Source organism: Halichoerus grypus, chromosome 11 (genome assembly GCF_964656455.1).
Source record: "Halichoerus grypus chromosome 11, mHalGry1.hap1.1, whole genome shotgun sequence".
NCBI classification, from domain to species: domain Eukaryota; kingdom Metazoa; phylum Chordata; class Mammalia; order Carnivora; family Phocidae; genus Halichoerus; species Halichoerus grypus.
The window spans coordinates 62,192,493-62,213,574 of record NC_135722.1 but is presented as its reverse complement, the minus strand read 5'-3'; the positions used below and the strand labels follow the sequence as shown (position 1 = coordinate 62,213,574).

The window sequence follows — 21,082 nt, the reverse complement described above, 5'->3', positions numbered from 1 at the left end:
GCATAAATTAATGTAGCATATTTAATCCAGGTATTGATAAAAGGACAAAATCTTTATTTTTTATTTTTTTAAAAGATTTTATTTATTTATTTGACAGAGAGAGAGAGAGAGTGAGAGAGGGAACTCAAGCAGGGGGAGTGAGAGAGGGAGAAGCAGACTCCCAGCTGAGCAGGGAGCCCAATGCGGGGCTCGATCCCAGGACCCTGGGATCACGACCTGAGCCGAAGCCAGACGCTTAATGACTGAGCCACTCAGGCGCCCCCAAAATCTTTTTAGAAGAAGATCAGTTGCTCTTTCTCCAGGCTGCTTTAGCTTACTGCACATGTTTCTGGCCTAGTACCTGTCCCTTCCTGGTCTTTTATAACTGTGTGTTTACATGTGGCTCCTCCCACCCCAGGCTCCTTAATCTTTGTATTCACAGTGCCTGACACAAAGTAGGTACTCTGTAGATGTTCGTTTGTTGAAAGGTTGGATGGATAATTAAGTACATATTTTTAAGTGGATATATCAGTTTTAAAAAAAACACACAACTAATACTATGAGTTGGCAGATTTTCTCTTCTGTAGACTCCACACCTAAAATCTAAAATGAAAACTGAAATTAGTAGATAGCACCTACTCTGTAGCATAGTTTGGGTACAAAAAGCAAATGGCATGGTCCCTGCTCTCAAGTTGACCAACTCTAGCTGGAGAGGTAGACAAGCAAACCAACCCAGTGTCAGAAGTGTTATGATAGATACATGGAGAGAACGCTAGGGGAGGCCGAGGAGAGCATCAGGGATAGCTTCCAATAGATCATGATCCCCAAGCTCAATCCTGAATGAGGAATCAGTGTTAGAACTTTGTTCTACTGACCATCTATAATGATGGATAATAATGACTATTAATGGGTGCCTAGGGCATCTGAATTCTGGGTGGTGAATGACATAATAAATTAGACTCCAAATCACTTCAGTGTGAAAAGTATTGCAGTTCTTTATATATTGTTGGTGTGCTCTCATTTATTCATTCATCAGGTACTTATTGAGCACTCATCTAGGTGTATTAGGGATGCCTAGAAAGGTAAACCATGATACCATATCTTCAAGAGATTACAATCTCTCTGGAAGCCACAATGCCCTCACACATGAAACAGTTCATGGAAATGCAGGGCATTATATTTACAGACCCAGAGTCATTGGCACAGGCAGTAAACATGCAGAAATGAGAGCCGAGGCTCAAAATGAAGAAGGTGGTCTTTGAGCACATCTAATATAAAAGGGAAAAAAATAAGACAAAACGGAAACAAGATAAAAGAAAAAGATATCCCAGAATGAGAGAACTTGAAAAGAGAAGGACAGAGGTGGAGCTTAATATGGAATATAAATCAACTTAAAGTTATAGAGAATTACCATGAGCCAAGTACCATACTGAGCACCATAGAGGAGAAAACATGAAGCAGACATTGAATGTGCCATCAAACTATGAATGGTGCGAAGTGCCACTGGTAGCCCATAGCTGGAGCTACAACAGAAACATGTTTGATTTGACCTGCACCGTACTTCTAAATTTTTTATCATTATCAACACAAAATTCTAGAACTGCATCAAAATCTAGATTCTTCACTTACGTTTATAAATTAGAGAATCTGGCAATACTAGTCAGTGTTTCTGCTTGGAGCAATTGTCCAGAGTTAAACAGAAATAGCCCTTTAGATGGAGTGTATTCCCCAATTTGTTACAGTCTCTACTCAGCCTGGGGCATTCATTTGTGTTTCCTCTCCTATCCCTGTGGACTTTAGATTTTGCCATCTCTGGTTAAAATCTAGCAAAAAAAAAAAAAAAAAAAGACATTTACATAAATAACTATAGTATGAAATAGAGGGTAAAGGGGGATCTAAAGCACTGTGGGAGTTTGTTCATTCATTTATTCATTCGTTCATCCATCTGGTAACTATTTCCCGAGTTCCTGCTACTTATCAGGCATCTTGCTACTGCTAAGGTAGTCCTGGTGCCTAAGTTCCTGTAGTTCCTAGTCTATTGAGCAATCACTATATAGTGTGATAAATGCCACAGTAGAGTTATGTGTCCATAGTTTACATTAGGGTTCACTTTTGATGTTGCCCATTCTGTGAGTTTGGACAGATGTATAATGACATCTATCCATCCTTACAGTATTCTACAGAGTAGTTTCACTACCCTAAAATCCCCTGTATTCCACATTTTTATGCCCCTCTCCACACAACCCCTGGCAATACTGATCTTTGTGTTGCCCCATAGTTTCCCCTTTTCCAGAATGTTACATAGTGGGGACTGGCTTTCCAGACCGGCTTCTTTCACTTAGTAATATGCATTTAAGATTCCTCCATGTCTTTTCATGGCTTGACCTTATTTATTTTCAGTGTTGAGTAAAATCCCATGTACTACAGTATCTATTCACCTACTGAAGGACATGATGTGTCAATGTAGGTCCATCAATTGTAACAAATGTACTACTCTGGTGGGGGATTTTGATAGTGAGGGAGTCGATTCATGTGTGGGGGCAGGAGGTATATGAAAAATTTCTGTACCTTCTCATTTTGCTGTGAATGTAAAACTGCTCTTTAAAAAGTGTCTTAGAAGAGAGAGGGGCATCTGGGTGGCTCAGTCGGTTGAGTGTCTGACTCTTGATCTCAACTCAGGGCTTGATCTCAGGGTTGTGAGTTCAAGCCCTGTTTTGGGCTCCATGCTGGTGTGGAGCCTAGTTAATAAAAAAGAGAGAGAGAGACTGGTTCTGGTGTTTACTACCTTTGTGAACATAACCTGTCTCTCTAAAGCTCAACTAGCTTTAGACAAGTTGACTTATGTAAGCATCAGTGTAATAGAACTTCCAACTTGTAATTCTTCACAAGGTTGTGATCCCCTAACAGAAAAAAAAGGACATGAAAACACTTTAAAATCTATAGTTTAACGTATTGGGTTATTAGTATAAGAAGTTTAAATTAGGGGTGCCTGGCTTGCTCAGTCAGAAGAGCATAAGACTCTTGATCTCAGGGTCATGAGTTCGAGCTTCACATTGGATATAGAGATTACTAAAATAAATAAATAACTAAATAAAACTTTAAAAAGAAAAAAAGTTGAAATTAGAAAAAGTACATCATTTAAGGTGTGCTTAGGGAGGGGTGCCTTGGTAGCTCAGTTGGTTGGGCATCTGCCTTCAGCTCAGGTCTTGATCTCGGGGTCCTGAGATTGAGCCCCACATCAGGCTCCCTGCTCACAGGGAACCTGCTTCTTCCTCTCCTCCCTGCTTGTGCTCTCTTTGACTATCTCTCTCTCTCTCAAATAAATAAATAAAATCTTTAAAGTGTGCTTAGGGTCATTTCTCCCCATTATTAAAATAAGCATCAAAAAATAAGCATCCTAACTCACTGTGATATAAAAAATTCTATTTTAAAAAAGGTATTTTAAACTTATAAGTTGACAAAATGCCAAATAATTTTATTTAAAAGACTTGTCCAGGTAAAATAAATAAAATCTACTGTCATTCAAGAATTATGTGTATTATGTTCAGGGGTCACTAACAAAATTCCCCCAGATGGTAATGGGTAGAGATGTTTCATAATGATCTTTTAAAGCTTGATTTTTTTCTGCAGAGAGTCACTTTGCATATTAAACATGTAAGGGTAATCCTTACTTTCAAAGGAATCATGTTCTCTCGCATTTTACTATTAAAATACCAGGTTCTCTCCATGGATCTTTCATTTTTTTCATTTTTGATAAAACCATGAGTACAAAAAATATTTTACTTTCCTCTTAGCTTTGCAAGAAGTGTAAATGTGATGCAATGGACAGATTTTTTGTTCAAGAACCTCGAGAGAGAGAGATGAGAGACTCTGGCATACTGGAAAATGAGTGCCCCATCTAGACAGGGCCACATCTAGCAAGCCAACTGTTGCTATAAGACAAGGTTAAGAGCCAGTGTTCATAGAATGTCTTATTTTTCATATAAAGTCATAAATCTGTATTTTATGCAAATTTTCCCAATTTTAAACATGGACAAATTCAAAAAATTGTAAACACTAGATCAAAGGAAGCCTTTAGCTTTCTGATTTGCAGTCTCTGGAATATATCATAGTCTAGACTCTGGGATTTTGAGTCAGAAAATCTGTGTCTTAATCCTGCCTTCGCTACTTATTAAACTCAGTAAAAACTTGGATAAGCAATCTCATCTCATTAATCAAAAAAGTTGTCATAGTAATTTGTTCATTAGGTTATTTTTCTCAAGATATTGTTATAAAAATTTTCCAAACATAAAAAATTTAAAGATTTTTAAAATGAAAACTTATGTGCTTGCCATCTAGATTGCACTTTTAATGTATTATTATGCATGCTCTATAAAACTCCTATCCATCTATCCAGTCATCAGTCTGTCTTCCTTTTTGGCTTAGTTTCAAAAGAGTTGCAGACATCTCTGTGCATCCTTCATTGGATTTTCTTGAGGAATAAATGGAAAGCATCAAAAAGTATCAAGCACATCTAGCACATAAAGCATTAGAATTGTAATAGCCCCTTCCCTCCATCTGTGTTTACTATGTATAGCTTGAAAGTCACTGGACCTACTAAGAGTATGTGTTTTAGACTGAGGGAAGGGGATATTTCTACAATAACTTTTTCATCAAAATCTTGTTGGCCCTTACCTTCAAAATGTATCCAGAACCTGGACTTCTGATTGCAGCCAAAAATAGAGTATCCCCATTTCTCTCTAATCCTCCCTCTTATTAATACACACACATACACACACACACACACACACACACACACAACTTTACACATGATAAACATGGGAAGACTACACAAACTGGAAATAAGACTGGCTCAGAGAGGAATGACACTGTGGTGAGTTCCCTGAAATTTCTTTCTACTTCTTGTGTATCCTGGATGGAGCCCTGGAGACACCTACACCCTGGCACCTCTGTCAACAGGAACAGACTAAAAAGGCTTCAAGAAAAGCCTGCAACCTGTAACCCAAGAATTGGCAAAAGGGTAGACTAATAGAACAGGGAACCTTTTTTTTTTTAATTTTTTATTGTTATGTTAATCACCATACATTACATCATTAGTGTTTTGATGTAGTGTTCCATGATTCATTGTTTGTGCATAACACCCTGTGCTCCATGCAGAACATGCCCTCTTCAATACCCATCACCAGGCTAACCCATCCTCCCACCCCCCTCCCCTCTAGAACCCTCAGTTTGTTTTTCAGAGTCCATTGTCTCTCATGGTTCATCTCCCCCTCCAATTTCCCCAACCTTTTGATAATACTGTTCCAACTCTAGCCAAACACCAAAGGAAAAACTGTCCCCTCACTGCAGTGCCAGTGGACTGAGCAGATAGCTAGACTTCTGGCCCCACCAAAGGAAGCCAGGAGAGCAATTCTAAGATGGCCCTGGACTTCCTCCACTGGGCTGGTGTCAGTGGGCCAAATAAGAGCTGAACTTTCACCCCTATCCAGCAGCAAAGAGGTAGAACAAGGTGGCATGAGATGATGCTAGCTGACACTCCGTTTTCCAGTGGGGAGCTGAACTTGCACCTTCACCAAGCAGCAACAAGCTGGAATAAGGTGATGCTAGTTAGCTTTCCATTTCCCTACTCCTGGTACTGGTGGAGACCAGCCAGAAGCTGAACTGCTACTGCTGGCCAGTGGCAATGAGGTAGAAGGAGGAAGAGGGAAGCAGTGCTAGTTGACAGACCACTTTCCCCCTAGGGTAGTGTCAGCAGGGCGGAGGGGGGGAGCTGAACTTCTAGCCCCACCTAGAGGCAAGGAATCAGAACAAGATGGTTCAAGGCAGTGCTAGTCAGCACCCCATTTTCACTCCATCATTGGTGTCAGTGGACCCATAGGGAGCTAAGCTTCTACCCCTACTAAGTGGCAATGAGGTAGAGTGAGTAGAATATTAGTTAGTGCGCCACTTTCCTCCCTGGTGTCACCAGGGATAAGTATGAGAATATCCATCTCACTTGGATCTGCAGGCTATACCTAAACTGATCTACAACCTACAAAAAACTACACTTAAGTAGGATATAGCATTTTACACTGTAATACCCAAATGTCCAGTATATAATAAAATCACTTCTCATACCAAGAACCAGGAAGATCTCAACTTGAATGAGAAAAGATAAGCAACAGATAACAACACTGAGATAACACAGGTGTTAGAATTATTTGACAAGAATTTTAAAGTACTCATCATGCTTCAGTAAGTGATTACACATACACTTAAATAAATGGGAAAAGAAATGAAAGTCTCAGCAAAGGAAAAGAGGATATAAAGAAGAACTAAATGGAATATTAAAGCTGAAAAATACAAAAACCAAAGTAAAAAACTCATTGAGTGGGCTCAAGAACACAATAAATAAGACAGAAGAAAGAATCACTGAATGTGCAGATAGAAAAACAGAAATTACTCAGTCTGGACAGAGAGAGGACTTACTGGAAATGTACCCACTGCCTACCACTTCCTTTAATACCATCCTCAGCCAAGCCACTATTTTGCCTGCATATAGCAACTAGACGCATAACTCGTATCACTTTTTCGAACTTGGCCCCTTGGATCTTTTTTTATACCAAGGTAACCATGTAAAAACATAAATTAGATCAAGTAATCTTCTTCTCAGTGGTTCCCCATTTTGTCAGAGTAAAAATCAGTGTTTTTACACAAGGCCCTTTGTCCCCTGTTGTCTCTTTGCCTGTGGTAGGCAAAATTCTAAGATGGCCCCATGATTTCTACCCCCTGATGTTACTCCCACAGTTAAATTACCTTGCATGGAAAAAAGAATTTGCAAATGTACTTAAGGTTACTAATCACTTGATCTTAAGGTAGGGAGATTATCTGGGTAGACCTAACCTAATCACACAAACCATTGAAAAGCAAAAAGTCAGATCTATCTAGTTGTGGAAGAGCAAGCCACAGAAATTCCAAATGAGAAAATTCCAATTCAGTGTGTCATTGCCAGCTTGAACATAGAGGTGGCCACATAACAAGGAATGTGAGTAGCCTCTAGAACCTGAGAGAGACCCCCAACTGGCAGCCAACAAGGAAACAGGGTGCTCAGTCTTTGTGATAGTTAGTTAATTATATATGTCATCTTGACTGGGTCACAGGCACCCAGGTATTTAGTTAAATGGGTCAGGGATGTTTGTTTTGCGTATAAACTTTCTAAGTACTTGGAACAATTCCTGGTATGGTAGTGCTTACGAAGTATTTGTAGAATAAAATAAAGGAACTCTATGTCAAGTTGCCTCTGACTTAATGCATTGCATTGTAATATTTATAGTCCAAGGTATATGTGCATTTTACAGCCTTCCTCAAAACTAGCTAAACATAGATATGTAACACATAGCTTTGTACATGGGAATGTGATCATGAATAATAGACTCTGTGCAGTCATTAGTATAAAAATATATTGGATCACTCTTTGCCATTCTTACATCATTAAGTGCAAGAAAATATGAGAGAAACTTCAGTGACTGAAACTGGGATACTTCTGAGAGGAGGGTGGGTGATACGAAAGGTGCCTTAGTCAAACCCAAGGCTTACAGAATACCTTTTTCAAAACTACTTATAAGAAAATAGAACTAGATGACTTCTAAGATACCTTAAAATTCTATATTCTATAGTTATCTAGCCTCTACACAAACTCAATTAACTAATGGCTCAAGATTTTATCTCTCATCTTTTTATTGATGACCCTGAAATCTGCATTTGCAGTCCTCCTTGTGGATCCATATTCCTAACCTTTTGTCTCCAACAGCTTCCAAATGTCACATGGATGATGCACCATTATCTGGAATGGAGCATGTCAAAATCATATTCATCCTTGTGATCCTGGATTCTAGTTCCCCTTCCTTTTGCCAGTTACTTAGATATTTATCCCTCTCTCCTCTACTACCTGAGTCAGTCTCTGGACCCACTGTTTCTCCTTTCGGATTTCCTCTCTCATGTCGCCCTTTGTTTTCATTATCACTGCTGTCACCCTTGTTCATACTCTCACTTTCTCAAATCTGGATTATTTAGTCAACATCCAAACCAATTTTCCTACCTCCCATCATATCCGCACTCTCCTCTCCAGCAATCCTACATATGAATGTTTGTTAATGCTCCTGAAATGGTTTTAAATATTCTCAATGCCTCAAAATCTTCCAATGGGTCTCACTACTATGGAGTAAATTTTAATTAACAGTCAAACAAACATGTAAGATATTTCATGATCTGGCCTATTCAGTCTTGTCTCTTGTCCCCCAAATTCTCTTCCCTTTTTTGGACACATTCATCCTACTGAGCACCACTGCGGTGCTCAATAGAAGAGCAAGTGGGTGGGGAGAGTGAAGTGGGTGAAGGTGGTTGAAAGATACAACCTTCTAGTTTTAAAATAAGTAAGTCCTTGGGACATGGTATTCAACATGGTGCATAATAATGCATTGTATATTTGAATGTAGCTGAGAGTAGATCTTAAAAGTTCTCATCACAAGAAAAAAATTGTAACTACGTGTGGTGGAGGATGTTAACTAGACTCATTCTGATGATCATTTCACAATGTATACCAATATTGAATCCTTACATTGTACACCTGAAGCTAAATAATGTTCTATGTCAATTATGTCTCAATTTAAAAAAATACAAGAACAGATGTTTTAAATAAAGGAAAAGTGGAAGTAAGGCCAGTTTAAGAAAATATTTTGGAATTAAGGAATGACTTTGCATGGTACTTTAGCATTTGTTATAGTGAAAAATGCACTATATATCTGCCCTGATATTAGCATTTTTCTTGGAGTGCTAATGTATCTTATTTTGGGAAGCCATTTTATCAGTAGTGAATTGCTGGTATCATATATCTCAATGAAAGTAAAAGCAACCTAAATCTTGAATGGGTCACCCTGTGAGCTCTGTTTTCTACTTGTTTCTTCAGGGAGCCGCGCAAGGTGGTCCTACACAAAGGATCCACTGGCCTGGGCTTCAACATTGTAGGCGGGGAAGACGGAGAAGGTATTTTTGTATCCTTCATTCTGGCTGGTGGACCAGCAGACCTGAGTGGGGAGCTCCAGAGAGGAGACCAGATCCTATCCGTGAGTATTTCTTCTTAATCTTTACTCCTCCATATCTGACACCATTTGAGAAAAAGTCACTTTCAATTTTGACTCCAGAAGCACCTTAATTAAAAAGGAAAAATGGAGGAGAGCATTATGGCTTCCGGTACATGTTGCGGTTTAAATGGTGTTGAAGTGCTTGGTGCTTGTAACTCAGTTCCCTCAGATACAGGTAAAAGTGCTAGTGTTTTCATGTAGACTTTATGACACGTATAATGCATCCAAAAGAGCATTGAGCATCATGCCTTTTTAAGGTATTATTTATTTTTAATGCAGATTTTTTTCCCAAATCCATGACTATACTCTAAAAACAGCACCTTTATAAGCATATAGTTTGTTGCATATAACTATATAAGAAAATACATGAAATATGCAGTTGGATGCCACTGATAAGTGGTAGCAGCAGCACCATTTACCTAAATGCAAGAATTACCAGCAACAAGTTATTAAGCACTTATTATTAATCAAGCATTTTATAGAAGTAATTTTTGATTCTTACAATCACCATGAAAGCTATTGCCCCACGTTCAGAGGAAAAAAATACAGTTCAGAGAGGTTAAGTCAGTGTTTACCTAACTAGAGAGAATAAGAGCTGGGATTTAAATATTCAGGGCTTTTTTAAAAGATTTTATTTTTAAGTAATCTCTACATCCAACATGGGGCTCAAACTTACAACCCTGAGATCAAGAGTCACATGCTCTATTGACTGAGCTAGCCAGGCGCCCCTAAATGTTCAATTTTAATGCCCATCACACCTGCCCTCTCTCTTCCCTCCTTCCTTCCCTTCCCCCTTCCTCCCTTCCATCTGTCTTCCCTCCTCCTTTCTTCTCCTTTCTTTTATTGAAATATTTATTGCCTGCTTCTTTCCAATAGATCAAGCTTTCTTTCTGGTATAAACTCTGTGACAGGTAGTTAAAAACATTGTGAGTGTTCATGACCATACTGAAATTTTGGTAATCATTCAAATAATGGGAAATAATCTAAGGAGCCTAGTTCTTATGGCTGAGTTTATGGTTCCTAACTCAATGAAGCACTTACTTTGTGGTTTTCATTGTGTACTTAGAAAAACTTGTCTTTGTTTTATAGCTGTGATTTAGAACTAGAATTTTCCAAGTGATCTTATCTTTGTTAGCTATCATGCCATCCCCACCTTTCCCTCACACACACAATACCTGGGTAATATAGTCAATTGACCTGAGCAAATTGTCCAGGGGTCTGAATGGATGGCCTTGCCTTATCCATTCCAGTAGTTCTCCCATACATTAAGTCCTCTGCTTATTCCTTAGCTAGCAGATGTCTGGATGGATTGAGTATGGGAGAAATAGAGTCAGGTCCCATAGTAGGACCTTGTTTTGTCATCCAAGAGCTGAATGTCACCCCTTTGACTACTCCCCTCTGCATACTTCTTCTACACTTAAATGATACATATCTTCCTGGAATTACAATGGGGTTGTATCCTGATAAGCCCAGTGTAAGCTGAAAATATTGTAGTCAAAAATGCATTTAGTAAACATGCTCAGAACACTTAAATTAGCCTACTTTTGGGCAAAATCACCTAAAACAAACCCTACTTTATAGTATTTTATAAGGGTTGACTATCTCATATGATCTACTGAATACCGTACTGAAAATGAAAATAATGATTCTATATGGGTGCAGAATGGTTGTAAGTGTATCAGTTGTTTACCTTAGTGATGGTGTGGCTGAGTGGGAATTGACGCTCACTGCCCAGTATCACAAGAGTGTGTACACCATACAGTCCATAGAATATTACAATAGTCTCTGATGTTCAGATACCCTATCCTTTCTTATGTATAACATTTGCAAAGACAGTTCAATGATAAAAATATTATCTGCTTTTTGCAATTGACAAGGAAGAGGGAACATTTCTCTTTTTTAGTTTGCAAAAAGTTATTTAAACTGTAGCTAGGAATTGGCTAGTTTCAAGGATCAGTATTGGAATTTCATGGGTTAATACTGAAAGAAAGGAATAAACAGGCTTGAAACACTCAAACATTACAATATGGAAGGACAGCAGAAGAACAGAATTATTAACAATGGAATATGGAGGATATGATATTTTGCATCTACAGCTTACACTAGATATATAAGGACAAGCTATACCTTCCTGGAAAACACAAGAACAAAAACTCAAAATAGCAATCAAGAGTTAAATGCAAATTCTATTACTAGATCATGTAAGATTATTTTGTAAATAACTTATGCTAACAGTAATGTAGTAAGTTCAGAAAAGAGAACTAGAATCCCCAGAGAGAGGAGCTGGGGGGGTTAGGTCCCTGTCCTCAACTGGTCTTAAGAGACTTGAATAAGAGATAATTAACCTTCTAATCAGGGGCAGAATGTCCATGCCTGCATTCCAGAATTATTCTTCTACACAGACTATACAAACTTTAGAGATAATTTATTTTATTAATGACTTACTATGTCACAGATTTTGTACTAGGACTTGAGATCTCAAAGAATGAGATAAATATCCTGTACTTAAAATATTCACAGCCTAAAAGCAAATATATCAATATATCTATTATATGTGAAAAACATCTGGTTTACCAGTGTGTATTGGGAGTCTCTTCAGAGGCAGTGTTTTCCCAAACTTATTTGACCACCAAACCCTCTCATAAGAAGCACTTCACAGGACAACAATAGTAGAAAATGCTTGAGTCCCATACTTGACTCTTCCTAACAAGGTAGCCGTACTTCTCTATAAAGAAAAACCACCAGACTTTTACTATGTTTAAGATTATGGGCGCCATCTAGTGTTCATGCGTTGTCTAAACATGGCAACCTGAGGATGGAGGGCCGCGAAGCTCCATTGTAGGGCTTTATTAGCCTCCCCTGCCCCCTCCCCGCCAGAACTATAGAACTAAAGTAGCTAGGAAGATGAAAGTAAAGAAATCATCACCATAGGCTACATTATATACACGTACTGTGAGTGATATTTTCTCTCTAACTTCTCCTTTATGTATTCTGTTTCTCGGGCATTTGTTGTAGAAGTCTTATCCAATAATTGAACCATACTCTTGAGGTGTTGGTGGAGGAGAATTTAGGACATTCAGCGTGCAATCACATTAACTAGTGCAATAGCCTCCTCAGGCATTCTTCCTGCAGAGGAAAAGATAAAAATGCTCCTGTTATTATTTGTTTCAATGCTTTGTTATGAAAATGTGGAGCAGAGCATGTAGAGGCCATACCCCTACAGAGAATCTTTTCTGTGTCACTGAGCAATTGTAGTTTTTTCACTCCTTCGGAACCTCAGAAAGAGCACCCCAGCTGACCTTGCTAACTCCACAGCTCACCCTTGATGGACTTTAAGTGTTAAACTGTGTTCCAAGATGCATGGCTGGGAATAGTGAAAGGCTGCAGTCGTTGAGGTGAAGGTACAATAGATAATTGTGCATTTTTACATTGAAATTGAAATTGTATTGTGGATTTAGAAAGAGTAAAAATGAGTCACAGATCACCTGGATGTTTCATTAATTCTCAGGTTACCTTGCTATCTTCATGTTCAGAGCCTATTTGCCAGATCCTTATTGTTATGTTATTCAAATAGAATGTGAGCACTGTATACACTATTCGTCATCCTGGGGTATTGATAAAGTCACCCTTCTCTTGTTACCTCAAATGACAACTCTGCATCGTCACTTCTAATGTTATGCCTGAAATTCAGCCCTCCTCCTGCCCTCCCCCAAAAGTCCCAAATTATCTCTTTGATTCCCTGAGGTGATCCTCTTAAGAGCTTACAAAACCCATCCCTTTCAGTGACCATGCAGCATGAGCCATGTCCTTCCTCTCTGGCTCTGACCCCCAGCCCCATGTAGGAGCTTTGCTTTCATAGTTTTCAGTGCTTGAGGGCTTCTGCTTTTTTTTTTTTTTTTTTAAGATTTTATTTATTGATTTGACACAGAGAGAGAGACAGCGAGAGAGGGAACACAAGCAGGGGGAGTGGGAGAGGGAGAAGCAGGCTTCCCGCCGAGCAGGGAGCCCGATGTGGGGCTCGATCCCAGGGCCCTGGGATCATGACCTGAGCCGAAGGCAGACGCTTAATGACTGAGCCACCGAGGCGCCCTGAGGGCTTCTGCTTAAGGGACTATTTCTCAATATTCCTAAAACCAGCACTCCCCCACATACCAGAGAGGCTCTGCAGCCTGCATGCATGTGGGGACAGGAGCAATCTCCCCAGCTCTGTGCTGTTGTCCCTTTGTCTCAAAAGCACAACAGCTTAGACTAGAAGTCTCGCAAAGCCTCTCACCTAAGCAACACCTTTAGCTTCTCTCCTCTCCTCTTCAACACTTGGAGTCACCCAAACTCCAGCAAAACCTTCCCCCCTCCCCTAGCATTTCCTTGGCTGACCTCTACCCACTCCCACCTTCCCCCACCAAGAGACAGACAACAAGAGTCAGAGACTAAAATGAGCTTAAACACAGCAGTATGTATTTCCAAACAGGAACAACTCAACATCTGCTTTTGGGCTAAGGGGGATTTCACAGCTTCCCCTAAGAAGATGGGTAGATATCTGTCCTCTGTATACAGCTTTGTAACCAATGGCCCATCTTATAATTTTGCTCAAGGAAAACAGTATTTGCTGATGGGAATTATGAACATTTTTGGTACATTAAACAACAATGCATTTTTTGTGCATCCCTACCCTGCCCTCTTGCTCTCTCTCATTAAGGTGTCAGGAACTTCGGGGTCCTCTCTCAGCCAGGGCACCCTATTAAACACCTTCGAAGTAAAATCTAACCAAGCAGAATTGATGATGTTTTTGAAAAGATGAAGACTTCTTGCCCCAACCCTGACCTGTTAAATTCAGATTTCTGGCCCAGAGAGCATTCAAAGCCTGCCCCAGAATTCATGTGCCTGTTCCAGGCATCTGCTGAATCCCACATTCTCTACACTCACTGGCTCTTTGGTCTCTGGCTTTTGTCTCTCCATTGCGGAACTCACTCAGACTTCTCTCCACCTTACTGGACTTGTCTTCATGCCCACCTCCGGGCTCCACAGCTGCCCTGCTCAGGGACCACCTCAAATAAAAACAGTGTGGCCACTGGAAAGGCTCTATGGGAGAGGCTTTTCCTCAGCCTTGGCTTCAGAGCCACACCATCCAGGCTGACCCCTGGCCCATCTGCCAAAGGGTAGGGATTAGCAGGGCATAGCTATGCCTCCCAAGTCCTTTATTCCTATAGATGTCCCAGGATGCACAGACATCCCCCATCCCATATCGACTTTCAACCTTTGGGAAGAGCGAGCCTTTTAAAAGCCTATCTGACCATGTCATTTCTCCCCTTTTCTTAAAATTTTTCGGCCACTTTCTGTCATTAAGATAAAGTCCAAAATTCTTAACATAGCCTACAAGGTGTTGTAGGACCTGGCTCCTGCCTGCCTCCCTGGCTGCATATACACCACTTCCCCTACTCTCATATATATCTCAGCCACCCTGGCTTTTTTTTCTCCTCCAATCAGGGGTACTACTCAAAATATTTAGCAACTTGGCACATACGATTTAGCACCAGCCCATACAATGCATGGCCATAGGGCCCCAGCTACAGGATTGGATGGAAGTGGAGTCTTTGGGCAGCCAGGGTTGTGGGTCACTTGAGAGGTCTCAGGGCGGGAATTACTTATTGGCAATCCACATGGAAGTGTTCCACTGCTCTAACGAAAGGAATAGCCATGTTGATGGGTGCAAACTCCCACCAGGCACCTGTGCATGTACTAAATTTGCTCTGAAAATGAATTCAGAATGAGCAAGGGCCTTCTATGACCCAAAGGGCTCCAGACAATTTGTGCATTGCCCCAGACTCCACTTAGGAAGCATCTCCATTGTCTGACATAGAATGTGGCTAGTGAATGATACCCATCAAATGAATAAACCCGATAAAATTTATGGGCATGTTAGCAAGACGAAATTAACATTGCTATTTTCTGATACATTTCTTAAGTACTGCTTATGGTTATTAACACTCTCTATATCACAACTTGTAGAGATGCAGCAAGAATAGTATCGGGAAACATGCACTTAAAAGTCAGATTTCTAATAGATAACCCACAGAAAAACTATTTCATTACCCAGCTTTATGCAGCATTCAAAAGTCTGAACTTCAGTGATATCAGTTCCAATTTTTCCCCAAGAAATAGTTCTACAAATGCATTCTATATTATACTAGATCTGTGAAATGCTCCATGAAAAAAGGCTCATGATCAAATGAAGGATTTGAGAAGTCTTATAGCAAATAAAGAAGTGCTATTAAAGCATTTTTTTAAACCTTATTTGACTAAAGAATCTTTTTTCCCCTGGAATATGAATTACTATCCAATGGAATATACTTTTAGAAATTCTGCCTTAAACTAATCTCCAGTAGAACTCATACAAGTGTTTTATTTGGGAGAAGTAACATTTCCACAGTGAAACATTATTTGCAGAGTTCAGAGGTGCGGTGGGGAGACTGTAACCCAAATACCTAAGACTAAGACTAAAGAGGAAATCTGGAAAGATCCTCATCAGACAGAAATATAAATGAGGAAGGCGTTTGTGGAGCATTAGATAAAGGATATTCTTTACATAGAACTTATTAACCTATTCACATAAAATCAAGCTGCAGACATTTACTAAGCATCTACTAAGTGCCAAAAACTACAAGGCTTTAAAGATCCAACATGAAAAATATAGCTATGTCCTTAGTGAACATTCAGGCTCATGTGGGGAGACACACACATAAATAGATTATTTCCAATATAACACGGGAAGTACTGATGGTAAGTTCTGGGGAAGCACATGGGCACAAAGAGGCTATCATTAGCCAAGCCTGGGAATGCGAGAAGGCTTTCCATAGGAGATGCTTCCCAACAAAGAAAAAGCAAGAACAGTGGAGAATTAGGGATAAAATGCCTAATATTTATTGAATATCTGCTTAGTACCAAGTAACGTAACGTACTGTGATTTCACTGAATTCTAGCAACAACCATGTTGGGCTGAAGGCTCAGAGACATGAAATGATTTGCCCAAGATCACACAGCTAATCAGCAATGACAGGGGTATTTGAACCTCTGTTGTTTCTGATTTCAAAGGTACGCTTTTTCTGTAATGGCAGACTTCAGAAAGAAAATTGAATTTGTCGGTTTGCTTATGTCTGAGGCTGTCCACACTTTAAGTCCATTTAGTGAGAAAAGATAAATGCCTGAGATAGTAGAGCATTTACAAGGAGATGTATGAGCCACCACAGAAGTCATTTTGCGTATAGATTCTAAAATTGAGGCGACTTAAAGCAACATCTACATTCTCTGAAGCATCCCTTGAGGGCGAGGACTAACTGTCTGATTCATCTCTGCATCCCGTTGCTTAACAGAGACCCAGCTACTGGGCAAGTGTTTAATGAATGAATGAATGAGAGACTCCTCCTTGCCCACTTCTCTAAGGCAGCTGGGAACCCCAGGGCTCCTCTCAGTTGTATTTACTCTGACTCTTGGCCCATAGGGCCCCTTCTGTCCTGAAGATTCAGAATATCTTAAAACTTCTAGCTTTCTGGCCAATGCCATGTATTCCAAATCAGACAGATCCTTTCCTAATAGACAAATAGGAATTCCAACAGATCAGAAAATATTAAATAAATATTCTTTTACATGCTAAATGTGATGTTTAATTTTATTTTTTTTAAAGATTTTATTTATTTGAGAGAGTGAGCCAGAGAGAGAGGAAAAAAGCACAAGCAGGGGGAGCATCAGAGGAAGAGGGACAAGCAGACTCCCCACTGAGTGGACCCCATGATCATGACCTGAGCCAAAGGCACGTGCTTAGCTGAGCCACCCAGGCACCCCATGTGATGTTTAATTTTAAAATGTGTTTATAATATATAGTCTTCTTCCAAAAAGATGTTTAGATGATTAAGAGTTCCTATATAAGCCTCAAGGGGTAAACATTTGATCCTAAGCCTTCTCCACATAAGCTGACCCCTGATAAAGGGAAAACCTGGCACAGATCTCAGGTTGTAAAGAGGAGTGATCCTCAACTGAAAGTGGGCTGATTTTTAGCTCCCATTTGCTTGTGCCTCTGACTAACTTAATCTCTAATCCCTTCCATTTGCCTCACCATTTCTATGTACCAAGCCCCTTGCTTTGAACATTATCTCATTTGATCCACGTAAGATTCCTTCAGGACAGGTTAGAAAGGGATCATTTGCCATTTTATACAGGGAGAAACTGAAGAGTTGAGTGATTTTCTAACCCAAAGCCAATGGGACACCAGGGGTAGGCCTCCTTCCATCACAACCAGCTTCCTCACCTATAATGCTAACTACTTTAGGAATGTGCCTGATGGGAGCATGGTTGGTGAATTTATGTGCTGGAGTTCTAGACTCCAGACAACAGACTTCTGGGTGCTTAAATGAAAAAAGAATTTGTTAGAGAAATAACAAACAGCTCCTTGGATCTTCAGCCAGGCTGGGGAACCAGGGTCAGAGGCCAGGGAGGAAATCCTGTAGAAGGACAGTCTGTTAGAGATGCTATCCTTGGGGCACCTGGGTGGCTCCGTCGGTTAAGCATCTGCCTTTGGCTCAGGTCACGATCCAGGAGTCCTGGGATCGAACCCCACATCGGGCTCCCCTCTGAGCAGGGAGTCTGCTTCTCCCTCTGCCCTTCACCTCTCTGCTGTGCGCTCTCTCTCTCTCTCAAATAATAAATAAAATCTTTTTTTTTTTTAAAGATGCTATCCTTGAGGCCAACACCACTGGCCAGCTACCACCAGGCCACACTGCTGGAGGTGCTGTATTTAGTATTCATCCCCATTTGTGGCACAGAGCTCCTAAAACCCTTGGAATTTCCTAAGTGATAAGGGCATTGGATAAAATAATGTATTTAAGCCATTAGCACAGTGCCTGATGAGAACTAATTATTCATTCATGCATTCATTCATTTATGCAACAGTTTCTTCAGGAGTCATTATGTGCCAGGCATTATTAAGAATATAAGAGTTAAAATAAAAGGAAACAGACAAATTGCTGCCTCATGGTGCTTACATTCTAGTGGGAAAAACAAACAATATATTTTTCAAGTAATGGATAAGTAAATTATGGAATCTATTAGAAGGTATGGAAAACCAGTGGAGCAGTGTAAGGGCAATTTGGAGTGCAGAGAGAGGAGTTGAAGTTTAAATAAGGTCACGTCAGAGTGGGCCTCATTGAGAAGGTGACGTGTTAGCAAAGACTTGAAGGAAGGGAAAGTGGGCCATGCAGGTATCTGGGGGTAGTTCCAGACAGAGGGAACAGCCAGCATCCAGTCTGGGTAAAGTGCATGCCCGGTGTATTGAGGAAGCCACTCTGGGGTGGTGCGGGGAGAGGAGTAGGAGGTGAGGACAAGGAGTAGCGGGCAGGTCACAGAGAGCACAGCCTCGCAGGCCTCTGTAACGGCTTGACTTTCACTCTGAGAAAATGAAGAGCCATGGAGGATTATAAGCAGGAAAGTGACATGATATGAATTCACTTACATTTTAAGAGGATCTCTTTGGCTGCTATGTTGACAGTGGGCCAAGGGACAAGGATGGAAGCAGGAGGCAAGCTTGTGGAGTCTATGTGAATAATCAGCATGAGAGACAGTGGAGGAATGGACAACTGTGGTATTAGTGGAGGAAGTGAGGAGCGATGCTGGGTTTGTTTAGAAGAGAGTTAACAGATCTCCTGAGAGATTGGATGTGGGGAAAAAGGAAGCTGTAGAGGATGGCTGCAAGGTTTTCTGCCTGAACATGAACGAAGCAGAGAGGCTACTGGTTGAGATGGAGACACTCCTCTTGGTGGAGCAGGGAACAAACGGAGCCTATAGGAGAAGAGGAGGGACCAGCAAAGTAAGAGGAGTCAGGTAGGACCCGGGAGCTAAGAAGAGAAAGTTTTTCCAGAGAGTGGGACCAACTACTTCAAAAGCTGTTGGTCAGGCACATAAGATGGGAACTGAAAATTAACTGCTGAATTTAACAACATGGAACTTACTGATTCAAATAACAAAGCAGTGTCTGTAGTATAATTGGGTGAGAAGCCATACGGAGCAGATTTCTGAGGGAATGGGAGGAGAGGAGTTAATGGCCATGATTGCAGGTATCTCCTCTGAGTTTTGCTGAGAAGGGGAATGGAATGGGATGGCCACTAGGGGGTAGAGTTTGTTTTTTATAACTTTTTATGTGGATGGAAATAGTGTTTGGGTGTTGATGTAGAGAGGGGGAAATTAGTGGTTTATTTATCAGTTCACCTAAATATAAGTATATTGAGTGGAAGAAATGGAAAACACATTATATACATGACTGCAATTCTTATTTAATTCTTTGATTTGTTAAATACCTCTTATTGATCCATTGTGTTTATTGCTGTATTCCTAGCTCCTAAACAGGTCCTGGCACTTCCTAGGTGCTGAATGTGAGAGCATAATTCAAGTACTATGCCAGGTGCTATAGGGAAGAGGGAGGTGAACCAGACATTGATCCCACCTTCATGGGGTGCTAACCTAGTAGAGACATAGAACATGAGCATGGTTAGAGTGCAGATGTGATAGAAAGGAACAACTACATTGTTTTAGCATTCTCATCCTACTATTTTGTTGTTTAAAATAAATAATAAATTCCTTGATACCAAGTATCACCTTCATCATCATCCTCATCCTCATCATCACCACCACCAGCACTCATTTCCCCACATAGAGCGACCATTCGCAATAACTGACACATGAAAGGAGAGTCAGTGAGCACCCATCAGCAGCACTCTGCACTTGTATAAGCTACTTCCCTTTCTACTACCCCAAATTCTCAAGGGAGGCTTTGGCCTTTGCTCTGCTTCCTAACTTCTGCCCAGGTTCTAAGCAACTGCAGGACTTGAAGCCACAGCGTCAGAGTCATGAGGTATGAACTTCTAACTAGTGTGTAGGTTGGGGGACCCACCTAACTCACACAAGCAAAAGAGAAGAGAGACACATGCAGAATGGGAATAGTTTCCTTCTGAGACCCACATGAAGATCATGATGACATGGCAAGCTTTAAGAATAAAGAGTTAAATAGTAGGATCTTTGCCCTCCAGACTAGTGGCAGATCAGAGCAGGGATAAGGAAGACAAATCCTTAAATAAGACCATATTAAGGGGCATAAGGAACTAGGAGAGTATACAGGGGTAATAAAGAGAATCTTGGGAAAAAGAAAGGAATAAGAACAGACAGATGCCACAATAGTTCTAGATGCTACAAATTGTTCCCCTGCAGAAAATCCTATCTTATATCATCTCATGGAAATTCCCATAGCTGTGGGGGGTGGGGTGTTCATGCTCTGGAATTACAATGTTTCAAAACTGAATGCTGAGAACTGCTAAAAGCAAAATTCCTAACATATAGTAGATGGTTAGTACATTTTTTAAATTAAATTATAAAAACATATAAGGAAGAAAGGAATAAGGATTATATTTGAAGCCATAGACTGTTATAAATGATTTTATTTTTATTTTTTTTAAAGATTGTATTTATTTGAGAGAGACAACAAAAGAGAGAACATGATCAGGGTGAAGGGCTGAGGGAGAAGCAGACTCCCCGCTGAGCAGGAAGCCCAATGCGGGGTTCGATCCCGGGACTCCGGGATCACGACCTGAGCCAAAGGCAGATGCTTAACCAACTGAGCCACCCAGGCGCCCATAAATGATTTTAATTATTAAGATGAACTGCAGATAGAGATGTATAATAGAGAGTGGTTTGGTGAAAACTAACCAGGCAAAGCACCTGAGGTAATTGCCAGGTGAACTGGTTATTATAGTTAAGAGCTTCAAGAGTTCAGAGGAGGGAGAAATTTATTGAACAGGGCTAGGAGGCCAAATTAAAGGACATACAAAAGACCCCTAAGCCTTAAGTGGGGTTCAGGTACACAGGGAGATGGCCTCTCCCCTCCTCCCCATCCTTGTGTCCCCACAGTTCAATAATGCCCCATGTTTTCCTTTTGGTCTTGGTTTGTT

At 40.5% G+C, this 21,082-nt stretch overlaps 1 protein-coding gene across 26 annotated transcripts in view; it reads left to right on the top strand.

The window, feature by feature from the left end:
* The window catches only part of DLG2 (discs large MAGUK scaffold protein 2), a 2,206,895-nt gene that overhangs the window by 1,839,304 nt on the left and 346,509 nt on the right, over window positions 1-21,082 (top strand). For all 26 annotated transcript variants that reach the window (XM_078058613.1, XM_078058610.1, XM_078058611.1 and 23 more), the window contains one exon: window positions 8,924-9,080. In XM_078058613.1, coding sequence (XP_077914739.1) covers window positions 8,924-9,080 — 157 coding nt within the window. The remainder of the gene's footprint in view (window positions 1-8,923; window positions 9,081-21,082) is intronic.